This window comes from Strix aluco, chromosome 15 (assembly GCF_031877795.1).
Source record: "Strix aluco isolate bStrAlu1 chromosome 15, bStrAlu1.hap1, whole genome shotgun sequence".
NCBI lineage: Eukaryota > Metazoa > Chordata > Aves > Strigiformes > Strigidae > Strix > Strix aluco.
This window is the reverse complement of record NC_133945.1, coordinates 5096013-5109615: the sequence shown is the minus strand read 5'-3', so window position 1 is coordinate 5109615 and position 13603 is coordinate 5096013. Positions and strand designations below refer to the sequence as shown.

The following is a 13603-nucleotide window of genomic DNA, read 5'->3' as shown; positions in this document are numbered from 1 at the left end:
AAGGATGTGGTTATGCCACCGGTCCAGCCAGAAAGAGAAGACAGGCAAGTGATAGATCAGGCACAATTCTGCTTAAATAGGTGGTAGTAGAAGAAGTTACAACCAGACTCCAATGGGCAGGAAGGAAATAAAAGACGCAGCCTCTTATCTGCTCCTTGAATTCCTGATGCTTGAGGGTATAGCGACCCTGACATGGAATATGGATGCTGCGCTGCCTGCCAAGGATTTACATATGGAAGAGGGCAAACCGTGCCCTTCAGCAGAGGATGGGTACAAAGAGTCCAGCTCCAGGGCAGGATGTGAATATAGATGATTTTCAGAGAAGTTCTTGATCTTATCGTTTAAGCCTCCTGCTTGAATAAGGCGAGAAACACAACAGAAACTGAAGAGACTTGGTCAGCTTTGAATACAGAGGCAGCAACCTGCGTGCCCAGGGGCTCTCTAGAAGGACAGCATCTGCTGAGGGTTTCTCTGAGTAAGTGCCAAATTCAATAGTGCCTTTATGAGCTGGGAACAGTCATTTATCACGAGCATGTGGCAACGCAGCGCTGAAACACTGGCTTGGAAGTGACCTTTTCTGTGAAACAGTGTGGATGGAGTGGGATCCCCTGGCTGTCGCTGCCCGAGGGGGTGGAAATGGGATGGAAATGCTGTGCAAAACCCCGAGCTGAGAGCTCCAGGACCTATGTGACCCCTGCAAGGTGCTGGATTGGGGCACCCTCCAAGGCATCTCTTAGGATAAGACTTGCAAGTTTCTTCCCTCTCTACTCAAAAGAGCATCTCTCCCTATCCCTCCAAAGTTATTTGTCCCCCAGTGTCTCCTGAAACCAGCACTTATCAGGAATAAATGTCCAAGCAGCTGATTCTCTACAAAATTCCCTAACTGGTCACAAATGGGTAGGATGGCAGTGGTGTTTGGCTGATTGCTGGCTATGGACAGGTTGACATATTATCAATCTCTTTATAATCATATTGTAAAAAAGACTCTGGCCATCAGACAAATGCTCAAGCATATAATATAGTATTAAATGTTACTCTCTCATTTTGCAGAAATAAGCCCCAGAGCAGCAAATCTCCCAGCGGTGAGGAGTGATGGTCCAGCCCCATGGTGATGCCCTCACTGCCTGGAGTGACTCGAGGTCTCCCAGAAGGTCATTAAGCTGTTGCACTGTATCAGAGGTCAGACTCACTCCAAACCACTGCCCTGCAGAAAGAGGAAGCGCTTTGCGGCTGGGCAAAGTTCAGGGTCATTTCTCTCTTGCATCAGAGAGATTCCAGCAAGAAACAGCTTTTGCTTGCATGCAGGCAGCAACTTCCACCAAGAGCAAACCCCAGGGCAAGTGGCTCCGCACCCGCCTGGGTCTGCCTCCGTGTCTTGTCAGGCTGCGCTTTTGCAGCTATCTTTAATAGCACCATCTGCTGATATTAAAAATACTTTGCTTTTTAGTATATACAAAAGTCTTTGGTGCACCTGAGCTTACAGCAGCCTCCCAAGTCCGGAGCAAGCGGTGCAGAATTGATCAGCTGCAGCGAGTAATGTCCCTCCTCACGTGGGCTCGTGGGCATCCACATGCTGATGAATGTCTCTACCTGGTAACAGTCTGGCAGGCTTTTCTGAGAAGTTCACTGAATAATTGCAAGTCAGGAGGTGTTGATTAGCATTTCTGTTCGGTGAATTACTTCTGTATGGGAAGAAAAGCAGCATGATTAGCAAAGTCTACAATAATACACACGTATGAATTTCCCCATCAATAACGGCTAGGTAAAATGAAACCTGCATTCAGGACGTGTTTTGGCTGGAAAACCCGATAAGAGTCCTTGGTGCAAGGCACTTAGCCCTCCGCAGTTGTCTGGTTCAGCATCTAGCCCTTAGTGATGCTGATGGAGGACACTGGAGGATGCTCTGCTCTTCCTGAGCACCCCTGCAGCTCTCAGGTTGCCCAAGAGGCACCAACACCTTCAACGCATGAGACCATTCAGGGACAATTTTCCCATCTCTAACAGAAACCCTGCCTTTATCATATAAACTTATCAATGGTGTCTCCTTGGTGACAGCCACGCAGCACAGCCAACATCCCAAAACCCATCCCAGCAGGACAGCAGCTGTTGGAGAGCGGGGTGGTGGTGCTCTCACAGGGTCTTACCCATTGCACGAGGAACTGGGAAGGTGTTTCAAGCAGCTGTGTCTCTTGCAAAGCTGCTGGGGCCTGGCCAAGCGCAGATTGAGGTGCTGAAATCGCCGTCCCGTGCTCATGGGCTGCCAGGATCTCAGCCAAGAGGAGGATGCAGATGCACATGGTCTGACTGCAAAACTGCTGATGGGAAATGCCTGTGCATCTCCCCCAAATGCAGGGCAGCAGTGAGGGGTTGTTCCTGGGGAGGGACACGGGGGATACAGCTGTCTTGAGGGTGAGCTCAGCCCTGAGGGATGGAGCACCAGGCTCCAGCACCACATCCCTCCCGGCGATACTTGGACCTGGGTGCTGTCCCAGCCACCCTCCCCGTGCCTACAGCCAGGTCTGCAGCACCCCACGGGTCAGGATCTGGCCCCGGCTGAGCCACAAGCGCTGCAGTCGCTATGGAGACCCTGCCTGAGATGCATCAATATGGAGAGGAACAGCTTGTTCCTCACGTCCCCATTCAAAGGACCAGCGAGCAAATCCCCTCCAGATGGGCCCTCCTCCCCGGCCTGGTCCCCACCAACCCTGCAGAGCCCAAAGGGGTCAGCGGGGACCATGCTGGGCGATGATGCTGGGAGGGTTGTGGTCGTTCTCTGGGGAATTGCAGCTCTGGCTCATGCATCTTCATGCGGGAGCCCTGGGCTGTCCTCCAAATTCAGCATCGCTGTGGGATGAGCCCACCCCATGCTCCTGCTGGCATTAGATAGGTTCATGCAGGGAGGTCTGCAGAGCAAAGCCATAGGGTGCCCAGGTCTGGGGATGGGGACATGGCTGGAAATATCTTCCATAGGTGCCCCAGGACCACGTTATGGCTGCATGGGGCAGGATGTGACCCTGGGACAGCTGGCACTGGCTCCAGCCCCATGATAGAGTGAGATGGGAGCAGCGGAGGAACCCCTCACACAATTCCCCCTCGAGACAGGACTCCTTATCCCTCCAGGAGACCTTGTACCTTCCCGACCGTCTGAGCATCCTCCTTGCTCCACGTCCGTTTGCAGAGGCCAGCACACAGCAGCTGAGACGCTGCATCCCCACTTTCCCCATCCACACAAAAGCCACCACGTAGCAATGTCAGCCCGTAGAGAGAGGGGCAAAGCCAGGACACAGCCAGCCACAGCCCGGAGAGCGATACCCGAGGGGAAACAGGTAGGACGAGAGGTGGAGGAGGAAGAGGAGAATCTGTTCTTTACCTGGAGCGACAAGCAGCTGGGGGAGAGGAGCCAGGCTGCAAGCGGCAGTGAGACAGCAGCTACCCCGGGCAGGGCGAGCCGGGGAGACCATCTGGAGCTCAGTCGGCAAAATGAGCCACCGAGCTCCAGTGAGTCACACTCTGCTGCGGACGGTAATGGGGGGGAAAAAATCACAGCAAAAAAGCAAAGTTTAAGTGCCACCATCTGCAAGGGGCAGCCCCGGGCAGCCGGTACGGGTGGGATCGGGCAGGGCTTGGGTTCTCATCCCTCTGTTTCCACATGTGCTGCAGGAGATTCACAGACTTCTGGCAAAGCTGCCTTTCATCAGCCACGTGGGAAGTATACCCTTATGCAGAAAGTGCATTAACTGTCCACCAAGGAGGGAAGCCACAAAATCTCCAGAAAGACAGCTTCAGCGGCATGGCTGGGGTGACATCTCCTTGTCCCCAGCCTTGGGGGGACTCGGCCATGGTTAGGGGTACTGAGTGATGCCAGCTGTTCTCTGTGTTAGTAGTTGTTACCTCTTCTTCCAGCAAGGCTGTTACAGAGCGAGAGCATCTCAGTCTGCATGAGCTAAAGCTGCCCGCAGGCACACACGCTTATTTCTCATCACCCTTTGTGGGTTACAGGTTTCCTTGGTGGCCAGCCATGACACTGGGCTGTGCCCCAGCCCATGTGTTTGGTGATGCTTGTGAAGAGAAACCGCATGGGAAAACCCTCTTCTTTCGGTTTATCTGCTGTCTGGAGGCTTTAGAGATTTTGATCAAGGTGCATCTTCCATCTCCACACTTGGGGGTTGTCAAGACTGGGCTGGGTAAAGCCCTGAGCCAGGTCTGACCTCAAAGCTGACCCTGCTGTGACCTCCCAAGGTCCCTCCTAGCCAGGATTACCCTACGATCCCATCGTCCCCACCTCCAGCACTGTTGCTCTGTCCTAATCTCAGTGGCATCACTCCTGTGTGGGTCCAGCTGCCTCCTGCCACTGTTTCCCCACCTTACACCAAGGCTTGGGCCAACCAGACCCTCCCAGAGCCCCTGTCCGTCAGCCAGACCTCACCGACTGTCCATCTTCAGTGCCACGCACAAACGTCCTCCTGCAACCTCTGCCAACATCTCCTCATGCCCGTTACCTGGATGGGGCTCCTGACCCCCCTGCCCACCAGCCTGCCTTTCCTCAAGCCCCCGAGCAGGGACCCCAATGCACGGGTCCACCTAGAAACATCCTGCAAAGGGTTAATACACGGTGCCTAGTGCTTTTCATTAGGAGTTACCAGTTCTGGAGCATTCCTCAGCCCAACTCCCTCATCAGGAGCTGGCAGGGGTTGCCCAGGGCTGTGCCCACATGTTTCCATAACCAGCTTTGGGGTCACACCAGCCTCCTGCAAGTTGTGGCCTCATCCTATAGGAACCATATCAATAGGTGCTAATGGAAACATTCCCACCCTTGGTGTCTCTCCGACACCCATCCCTGAATCCAAAGCCCTCCCTCCCAGCCTGATTTCTCACCCCTGTCCCTGCTGTCCCAGGCTCAGGGTGAGTTTTGGTGGGAGGAGGTTGCCCTCTGCCCGGGTGCGGATGGACACAGCCCTGGGAAACGTGGTAGCTGTGGGAGGCTGGTCCTAAAAGAGGGGGGACACGAGGGTCTGCACCTGCACAGCCTGAGAGTCCCTTGTTCATGGCTCATGGCCCTCCCAGTGTGAGCCCTGCCCGCACTGGGAGGACACTGGAGGGGTCCCCAGCACCCCAGGGACTCCCCAGCAAGTGCAGCAACAGCTCCCCTGAACGTCTCTGTGGGCCCAGGCACAGGGGAGGTGAGGGGTGGGCCAGGGGTGTCACCCTGGGAGCAGCAGGACAGCTTTGGGCTGTGTCACAGCCAAGATGAGGACATGGCCACCACACCCCGGGGACACAGGCTTGCTCCCGCAGGAGAACTGGCGCCTGGCACTCATGCATTACATGTTGTCCTCATGCAGAGGCTGCTCGAATCCTGCCAGAAAACTGATTTGTTCTCCCAGTCCCCTTAGAAACGCCTGGACCTACCGGGCAGCTTCCCGGTGCCGAGCCCGACAGTGCGTTAGCAGGGGAGCTGTGGCCCATTGCAACGCGGCATCGCCCCAGCACCTGCCTCCCAGTATGAACCAGCATTGCAGTGACCACACCAGTGCCCAGTTGGGGTGCAGACACCCACACCTCTCTGGTACACCCGGGAGAGCCCTCAGAGGCTCAGGGCCACTCTCCAGCTCAGCTTCCCAAGCAGGAAGAGCTGCAGGGGGGGAAGGACCCGCTCCCTGTGCACAGCCCTCACACCGCTGTGATGCTCAGGGGGGTGCAAGAGGCCAACTCGCTCTCAAACACCATCCCCTTGCTCGTCTCCCTTTCCCTAACAGGGTGCTGGGGCCCCGCAAACGGACCCACACCTCGCCTAGGGACCCTCCAGCATCAGGGAGTCTCAGAGCAGACACATCTGCCCAAAACCCACCCAGGCTCCACTCTTTAAATCTAAATTTAGCTTTCCACCTGTACGTGTTGAGCAGACTCACAAAAGCTCTATAATCTGCTTATGAGCAAACGCACGGCATGGGGGGGGCCCAGAAGGAGCCGATGCCAGCTCATGCTGAGAAAGGCACCCAAGGGCTCAGCTTCCCCCAAACCAGCAAAATGTTACCATGGGCTGTTCCGCTAACAGGTTATTTTTCACCTGGAATAACTGGACACCCCTCGCTTCGCTAGAGCGACACATGCAACTCCTCATCCAGCTGAAACGCTGTGTCTGCTCCGAGCCCACTGGAACAGTTTCAGGATAAACATCATATTTTTGCAAAATAAGTGAATCTTCCGATGCATTGAGCCAGCAGCAGTTTTAGGGCATAAACCAGGCATCCCGCTGCGGGCCAGCACTGGCTGCAGGCGCTTCGGCCAGCGCGGCGGAGGGAGGTGGGGGTCTGGAGGGGCTCCGCTGCTGGGCTTTGGAGGGTCCCCAGGGCTTTCAGGGAGGGCTCAGCCATCCTTTAAATCTCCTCCGCCTGCTCCACGGATGGGAAAACCACCTTCACCGGGCTGGATGTGAGCCCTGCCCTGCCCGGCGGCCGTGGGTCAGCACAGACCCACTCCCTCCCCACGGCGAGGATGGGGGGCAGCTGGGGGGCAGCGTGACCAGGGCCACCAGGCTTGTCCCACGGCTTGGCCCTGTCCTTGTGGTTTCCCCGCTGTTGGGACCGGACGATGGGGCCTGTGTCACGGGCTGTGTCCCTGTGCCGCGTCCAGCATCGTCCCCAGGGCCACCCGCTCCTTGTGCCCAGGGGAGGGTGGCCCCCGGCACCCACCCTGCCTGCTCAGGGCTCTGCACGACCAGGGGCAGCACCCGGCCCCGGGGACAGCCGTCGGGGTGCCAAACCGGGGGGGTGAAGGGCACCCTGCATGGAGGGGGGGGGCTCTGGGGGACCCCGAGGGGGTCTGGACCCATGTTTCCACCCCTGTGACCCCAGTTTGAGGTCAAACCACCACAGACCCCCATCCCTGTCCGCATGTGATGTAACCGGGGACCCCCAGTGGGGCTGGACCTGCACCCTCATCCCCCTCCTCGCGTGATGCAACGGGGGGTCTCCGTGGGGGCCGTGCCGGAGCTCCGCGGGGGCGGGAGCAGCGGCGCCCGGCACCCCCCGGGGCCCGTCGGGGCGGCCCGAGCCCCGGGAGGCGGTGCCGCCCCCCAGCCCCCCCATATCCCCCCCCCGTCGGGGCACGGCGCTGGCGGGAGGCGGCCGCGCCGCAGACGCCGCTCGCTCGCCGCCGCGCTCACGTCGCGGAGCCGGGGCTGCCGGTAACACCGGGGCTACCGGTAACACCGGGGCTGCGGAGCCGCCGTTGCGCAGGGTAAGCGGGCGGGGGGAGGCGGTGGCACAGCCCGGGCGGACCGGGACCCCCGCGGGCAGCGGGAGGGACCGGTCGGGGAGCCCCAGGGGGGCGCGGGGACCGGGGAGCATCCGTGCTGGCCGGGGAGAGCGGGGTGGGCACAGACCGGGGGGTGTCCGGGCTGGAAGGGGGGTCCCGGGCTGGGGCTGTCCAGCCTGGAGCGATGGGGAGCCCCGGGGGGGTGTCCGGGCTGCTTCTCCCTCCGGAGCCCCCCGGCTGGGCTGTGCGGGGCGGGGGGCTGCGGGGGTGCTCTCTGCGAGCAGGGATGGGGCCGGGAGGTGATGGGGTGCAGCTGATTGGGGGGGCCCCATCCTGGCTGGCAGGCAGCAGGGCAGGGAGTCCCAGGGGAGCCCCTGGGGAGGTCTCCTTGCCATCTCCTGGGGTTGTCCCTGCAGCCCTGGCCCCTTCTCAGGGCTTGGTGGCAACAGGCCACCCATGGGGTGCTGGCCACCTGCTGGGGTGAGCAGTGGTGGCACGGGGGCTACCGGGATGGCTTTTACTCCCCTCTGACTTCAGCATCAGGGCCCCTTCGCTTGCCAGCTGCCCCGCGGGCTGGCAGCGGTGGCCTGGAAGCTGACAAGGCTCAGCCAAGAGGTGTGATCCAATTACACCCCGGCTGCTCTGCCTGATGCTCCCCAAGGTTTTGACTCTGGCAGTGAAGTGACCCGGGGCTGTGGCAGCCCAGGACGTGCCTGTGGCTGGCACTTGCACCCCAGTTCTCCTCTGCTGCCTCGGGGAGCGCATCTCCTTGTCCGCACTAGTGTGGGGGGCCAGCAGAGCTGAGCCATCCTCAGTCCTCCACCTCTCACCCAGGATCCGGGTCCCCAGCTCAGCCCGAGACTCACCCCGACACTGGGAGCTGGCCACGGGCTGGCGGGGGCAGCCATGAGGGACGTGCTCAGGTCCGGGTACCGGCAGAGCCTCGTCCATCTTGCCTGGATGTGCCTGTTCTCCTCCCTGCCGGTAAGGGACAAGCAGGGCTGGCCCATGGGACAGCGGGGTTGGCACTACTGGGCGTCGACCCATTGGGAACAGGCTTCGACCCATGTTCCAGCCCATCTCGAGGATGCTGACACGCAGTGGGTTGTCGGGGGGACGCTGGCAGCCGGCCTGCGGAGCCACTGGGCGCCACAGTGGGGTGGGCAGGCCAGTGTGGCAGCTGGCCGGAGGCTCTGACCCAGCTCTGGGCTTGCAGAACGGTGGGGCCAAGGTGCTGGAGAAGACCTTCGAGGAATGGATGCGGTACCGGGACGAGTGCTTGAGGAGGATGGCGAGCGAGCCCTACCCGGCAGGTACCCGGCAGTGCCCCGGCTCGGGGTCAGCTGTGGGGGCACATGGAGCCAGGCGACAGCTGGGGCTGGGGCTGGCTTTTATCCCTCCTCCAGCATCCTCTATGCTGGTCACCTACGGAGGGATGAGCCGGGGACTCAGAGGGGGATGCCCAGAGCTGGGATGCCCCAGGGGGCAGGGGCTGGTGTGGGGTACCAGGACCCCACAGGTTCAGGGTGATGCCAGCCCCCTCAGAGGTGCTGGCAGCAGGCTGGGAGGGTGGGGATGCATGCGGCCGTGCCACCAGCGTCTGACCATCAGCTTTCCCCTCCTCGCTGCTGCTGAAAGGGCTCTTCTGCAACCGGACATTCGACATGTATGCCTGCTGGCCTGACGGGAGCCCTGGCACCGCCGTCAACATCTCCTGCCCCTTCTACCTGCCCTGGTTTGAGAAAGGTGATGATGACCCTCTGCCACCCCAGAGCTGGAAGCCAGGGCTGAGCCATGCCGGGGGGGAAAGGCTCTCGGGGTTCCTCCTTCTGCCCGCTGCCGGGGGGAGAGGGACCCATGAGCAGACCTGGGGGTAAGGGGACACATGGGGGACGGAGCAGAGCCGGCTCGGGCCCCGCTCACGCCCACCCTAGAAGAGGGTCTTTGGGGCTGAGCAAAGTCCAACCCATTGTCCCAGGAGAGGGGTTTGGGGGAGCTCGAGGGGAACGCGCCGGTGCTTCATGTCTGCAGTGAAACACGGGCTGGTGAGCCGCAGGTGTGGCACCGACGGGCAGTGGGTGACGGTGAACGGCAGCCAGCCCTGGCGGGACTACTCGCAGTGCGAGGAGGAGATGGAGTCCACCGCTGAGGAGGTGGGGTGCCCCGGCCTGGCCGCTGGGCAGGGACGGACAGGGGCACCCCGGCTGCGTGGGTGGGTGCTGCTCGCCCAGGCTCACCGGTGTGGTGCTCACCTGCAGGAGGGCGCCCGCCGGCTCATGGTGAGCTTCAAGGTGCTCTACACCGTGGGGTACGCGCTGTCGCTCCTGACCCTCGTCTCTGCCCTGCTCATCCTCACCGTCTTCAGGTAGGAGAGTCGGGGGGACGCGGTCCTGCCCCTCGTCCTTCCCAGCCGGTGATAGCTGAGCCGAGGGGTGCCCCCGCTGTCCACCCAGCCCCCCGACACCCTCGCTCTCGGCAGGAAGCTCCGCTGCACCAGGAATTACATCCACGCCAACCTCTTCGCCTCCTTCGGGCTGCGGGCGACCTCGGTGATGGTGAAGGACGCGCTGCTGGAGAAGCGCTGGGGCATGGAGCTGGTGCAGGTGGCCGACTGGGAGGCTCTGCTGAGCCATGAGGCAAGTGCCATGGGGGGGCCCTGCTCGATGCTGGGCTGGGACCGGGGTGAGGACCTTCACCCCAGGGGGTGCCAGTGCCCACACAGCCCCAGACACCTAGTGGGCAAGCTCTTGGGGTGTCTATGCTGCCTGTTAACCTGGTGGATGAGGTCTCAGGGTGCCTATGCTACCTGTACACCCTCTGGGCAAGCTCTTGGGGTGCCTGTGCACCCAGTGGGTGAGCTCTCGGGGTGCCCGTGCCCCCCCCCCATGGCGGGTCTCCTCTCGCAGGCGGCGCTGGGCTGCCGGGCGGCGCAGGTGCTGATGCAGTACTGCATCCTGGCCAACCACTACTGGTTCCTGGTGGAAGCCGTCTACCTCTACAAGCTGCTGATCGGGGCTGTCTTCTCCGAGAAGAATTACTACAGGCTCTACCTCTACCTGGGCTGGGGTAGGGGCCACCCGGGCGTGCGGCGGGGCCAGGGACAGCACCCGGTGTCAGGGAGCGCCGCGGCCCAAACCAGCCCCAGGAGGGTGCGGGGTGGGGGCTGTGCTGGCCCCGCGTGTCCCCACGGTGTCCCCTGCCCCGGGGCCCGTTTCTCAGCTCAGGCGGGTGCTTGGTTTTACAGGGTTTGCTGTGTGACTTGCAGGGACCCCCGTGGTGTTCGTGGTGCCCTGGATGGCTGCCAAGTACCTGAAGGAGAACGCAGAGTGAGTGGGGAGGGATGGGGGGTCCCGCCAGGATGTCCAGCCCCAGGCTGGGGTTCAGGCTCAGCTGGAGTGTGGGACAGAGACTGTTGTGGGTCCCTGACTCACCTTGCTGGGGTTGGTACGCTCTTGGCCTCATCCTGCACCCCCTGATGCTGCTGCTCTCCCTGGGCAGGTGCTGGGCACTGAATGAGAACATGGCTTACTGGTGGATCATCCGCATCCCCATCCTGCTCGCCTCCCTGGTAGGGGGGCACCCGCCAGCCCCACACCTTTTTGGAAAACAGCAGCTCAGCCCCTGGCTCCTGGCCCCCGGGGGGGGTGGGGGGCAGTGACCCCCAGGGCAGCTCCCAGCAGAGCCCAGAAGGGAGGGGTTGGCCTCCAAGGCATCATGCTAAATGCACATGGGGCTTTTTTGCACCAGTTTACTAATGCTCAGGCTCTAGGGGTCCTGGGGCAGGGGTGGGGGGCTGTGCTGAGCCCCAGAGAAGGTGGCTGGGGGTGGCCCCTGCTGCTTCCTAGCTAGGATTTTGGGATGGCAGGAGGGAGGGAAGGGCAGCTCTGGGGACCCAGCACCGTTAGGCTGCAGCAGCCTTGGCAGTACATGGGGGTGTCTTCTCTTGCAGCCCTCAAGGCTGCTTATCATGGCTGGGGGGGCTGTGAGGGGTGGGGGTGCTGGGCTGTGTGTGCCCCTGCCCTGTCTCCCCCCCCAGATCAACCTGCTGATCTTCATGCGGATCCTCAAGGTGATCCTGGCCAAGCTCCGTGCTAACCAGAAGGGCTACGCAGACTACAAGCTGCGGTGAGCCGGGAGGGAGGGGTGGCTGGTCCTGGGTCCTCCCCCGTCCTGGGGCTACACCACCTCCCCCCCCCCATTAAACAACGACCCTGAGATTAACTAAGAGCTCGTCCTTGCCTACTCCTGTGCCCCAGCCCTTTAGTACTCGCTGCTGGAGGGGTCCCTTTTTACTCTTTCAGACTGGCCAAAGCCACGCTCACCCTCATCCCCCTCTTCGGGATCCACGAGGTCGTCTTCATCTTCGCCACCGACGAGCAAACCACGGGCATCCTGCGCTACATCAAGGTGTTCTTCACCCTCTTCCTCAACTCCTTCCAGGTGAGGTGGGAGCGTGACATGTCCTTGCTCTGCTCTGGGCACACCATGGAGCAAGAATTGGAGGGTCCCTCTTGCAGCTCACTCTCCCCATGGTGCCCCAGCCTGTGGCAGGGCTCAGGGAGGGGGACACTGGCTTTCCCACCCCCAGCCCTGTTGTTGAGTGTGAGGCAGTGGTGGCAGGGGGACCTCAGCCCCAAAAGCACCCAGAAGGGGCCTGGGGAGACTAAGCCCCGGGAGAGGAGGTGGTGGTGGGGGCTCACTCCCCTGCTCTCCCTCCAGGGCTTCCTGGTGGCCGTGCTCTACTGCTTCGCCAACAAGGAGGTACGTGCCTGGTGCTGCCTCGGTCTGGGGCTCTGCCACCTCACCGTGTGCCTGCTCGGTCTGTGGGGAGGGCACGGCCAGGGAAAAGCCCCCGCTCTCTCCCCTCCGGCAGGTGAAGTCAGAGATGAAGAAGAAGTGGCAGCTCTGGAAGCTCGACCACCCGGCGCTCTGCTGTGCCCAGTGATGCGGCAACCGGCCCCGCAGAGCCAGGGGTGAGGGGCTGCTGGCCACAATGGGCAGGGGGGCCTGGCTGGAGGGCGGGGGGGCTGTGGGGAAGGGGTGCTGCAGCAGCACCCGCCCACAACAGCCAGGCTGGGACCAGTGGCTCAGCTGTGCTGCAGCCAAGAGCCCTGGAGCTGCTGGAGGGGACGTGGCCCCGCTGTGGCCCGAGGGGGAGGCATGAACCCTTGGCTCTTACCAGCTGCCCCCTCAGAGGATCCTCAGCTCGCTTGGCCTTGGCAAGCTGCAGGGGGAGACACGCCTGCTGCTTTCTACTGCTGCCTGAACACCATCAGCTACCTCTGTTGGCATCCACCAGCCATGCTGAGGGGAACCCCCCTGCCCATCCAAAACAACCTGGGCACCTGCAGAAGGGGACCACAACGGCTGAAGAGGGCGCCTGGCCGGCAGCAGTGGGGAAAGGGAGACGCTGCTCAGCCCAGCACTGCTGCCCCGTGAACAAACAGCTCCTGCTGCACCCTGGGCCCTGCCAGCATTGCTCTGCCCAGGGTGTCACCTTCCTACTCTCCTTGCCCTAAGCAAGAACTATCTCACCAACACCCTGAGAGCTCCCTGATGTCCATCCTACAGTCATCCTGCAAAGCTCCTCGTTGTAGCAAGGTGCTGCCTCTGCACCTTCTCACCACCCTCATCGCTGACACAGAACATGGCATCACCACCTGCCTCCTCCTCCTCGCTGCTCTGCAGCTGCACAAACCACCAGGTTTCCTCCTCTCTGAGCTCCTCCTGCAGCAGAGCCCTCCAGATCCCCCCGCTGCAGTGAGCAGAGCCAGGGCAGTAGGCACATGTGTAGCTTCCTGCAGCGCTTGCTGTATTTAACGTGCAGGGTAAGGGCAGCCCTGCTTCTCCTCTAGGGACAGGGGAAGAGCACAAGGGAGAGTGAAGGACTTCAGCCCATCAGCTCGCTGGGAGCTGAGCCCAACCTGCCACAGCCCAGGCCCAGCATCCAGCCCAGCCACCTTCCCCTTCACAGCAGCGAGAGCTGTGAAATCCCGGGCAGGAACCACGCTCAGCTCAGGAAGAGTTTTGCTGGCAAAAGGCTGGACATTTCTGGGCCCAGCTGTGCAACAGCTGGCATTCAAGATGTGTGCTTTCCACAGGGTGCCAAGGCCTCAGCCGCCTACCCCTGCCAAGCAGGCTGGCGAAGCCTGGGCAGCCCAGGAGCAGCTACAGCCCTACCTTGGCCAGCGAAGCACCCGAGGCCGCACAGCTTGAGCGGAGCTGTTCCGTGGCTGCAGACAGCTCCTCCCCGGGTCTGGCCCTGGCGCTCTCCAGCCAGACGCCCCCCGGCTCTGACCCCCAGTGGCAGGACAGACGTGCCACTGCCCTTCCCGCTGCGCAGTGC

The 13603-nt window shown here is 61.5% G+C and overlaps 1 protein-coding gene across 1 annotated transcript; it reads left to right on the top strand.

The window, feature by feature from the left end:
* The first annotated feature begins 7695 nt into the window (after nt 1–7695).
* LOC141930174 (glucagon receptor-like) lies at nt 7696–12483 on the top strand. Its single transcript, XM_074840656.1, has 14 exons — nt 7696–8241; nt 8474–8570; nt 8896–9003; nt 9289–9410; nt 9516–9622; nt 9737–9893; nt 10164–10323; nt 10523–10583; nt 10756–10825; nt 11294–11382; nt 11559–11697; nt 11977–12018; nt 12131–12230; nt 12452–12483. Exons 1-13 carry the CDS (start codon nt 8164–8166, stop codon nt 12200–12202), a joined length of 1302 nt encoding a protein of 433 aa, XP_074696757.1. The 5' UTR covers nt 7696–8163; the 3' UTR covers nt 12203–12230; nt 12452–12483.
* The last annotated feature ends 1120 nt before the right edge of the window (nt 12484–13603 follow it).

Bases quoted from the DNA above. Each gene is read 5' to 3' on its own strand.
- LOC141930174 (XM_074840656.1), top strand. From the start codon at position 8,164: ATGAGGGACGTGCTCAGGTCCGGGTACCGGCAGAGCCTCGTCCATCTT. The intron at 10,584-10,755 runs GTGAGTGGGGAG...CTCCCTGGGCAG, and splicing joins TACCTGAAGGAGAACGCAGA to GTGCTGGGCACTGAATGAGA. The intron at 11,698-11,976 runs GTGAGGTGGGAG...CTCTCCCTCCAG, and splicing joins TCTTCCTCAACTCCTTCCAG to GGCTTCCTGGTGGCCGTGCT.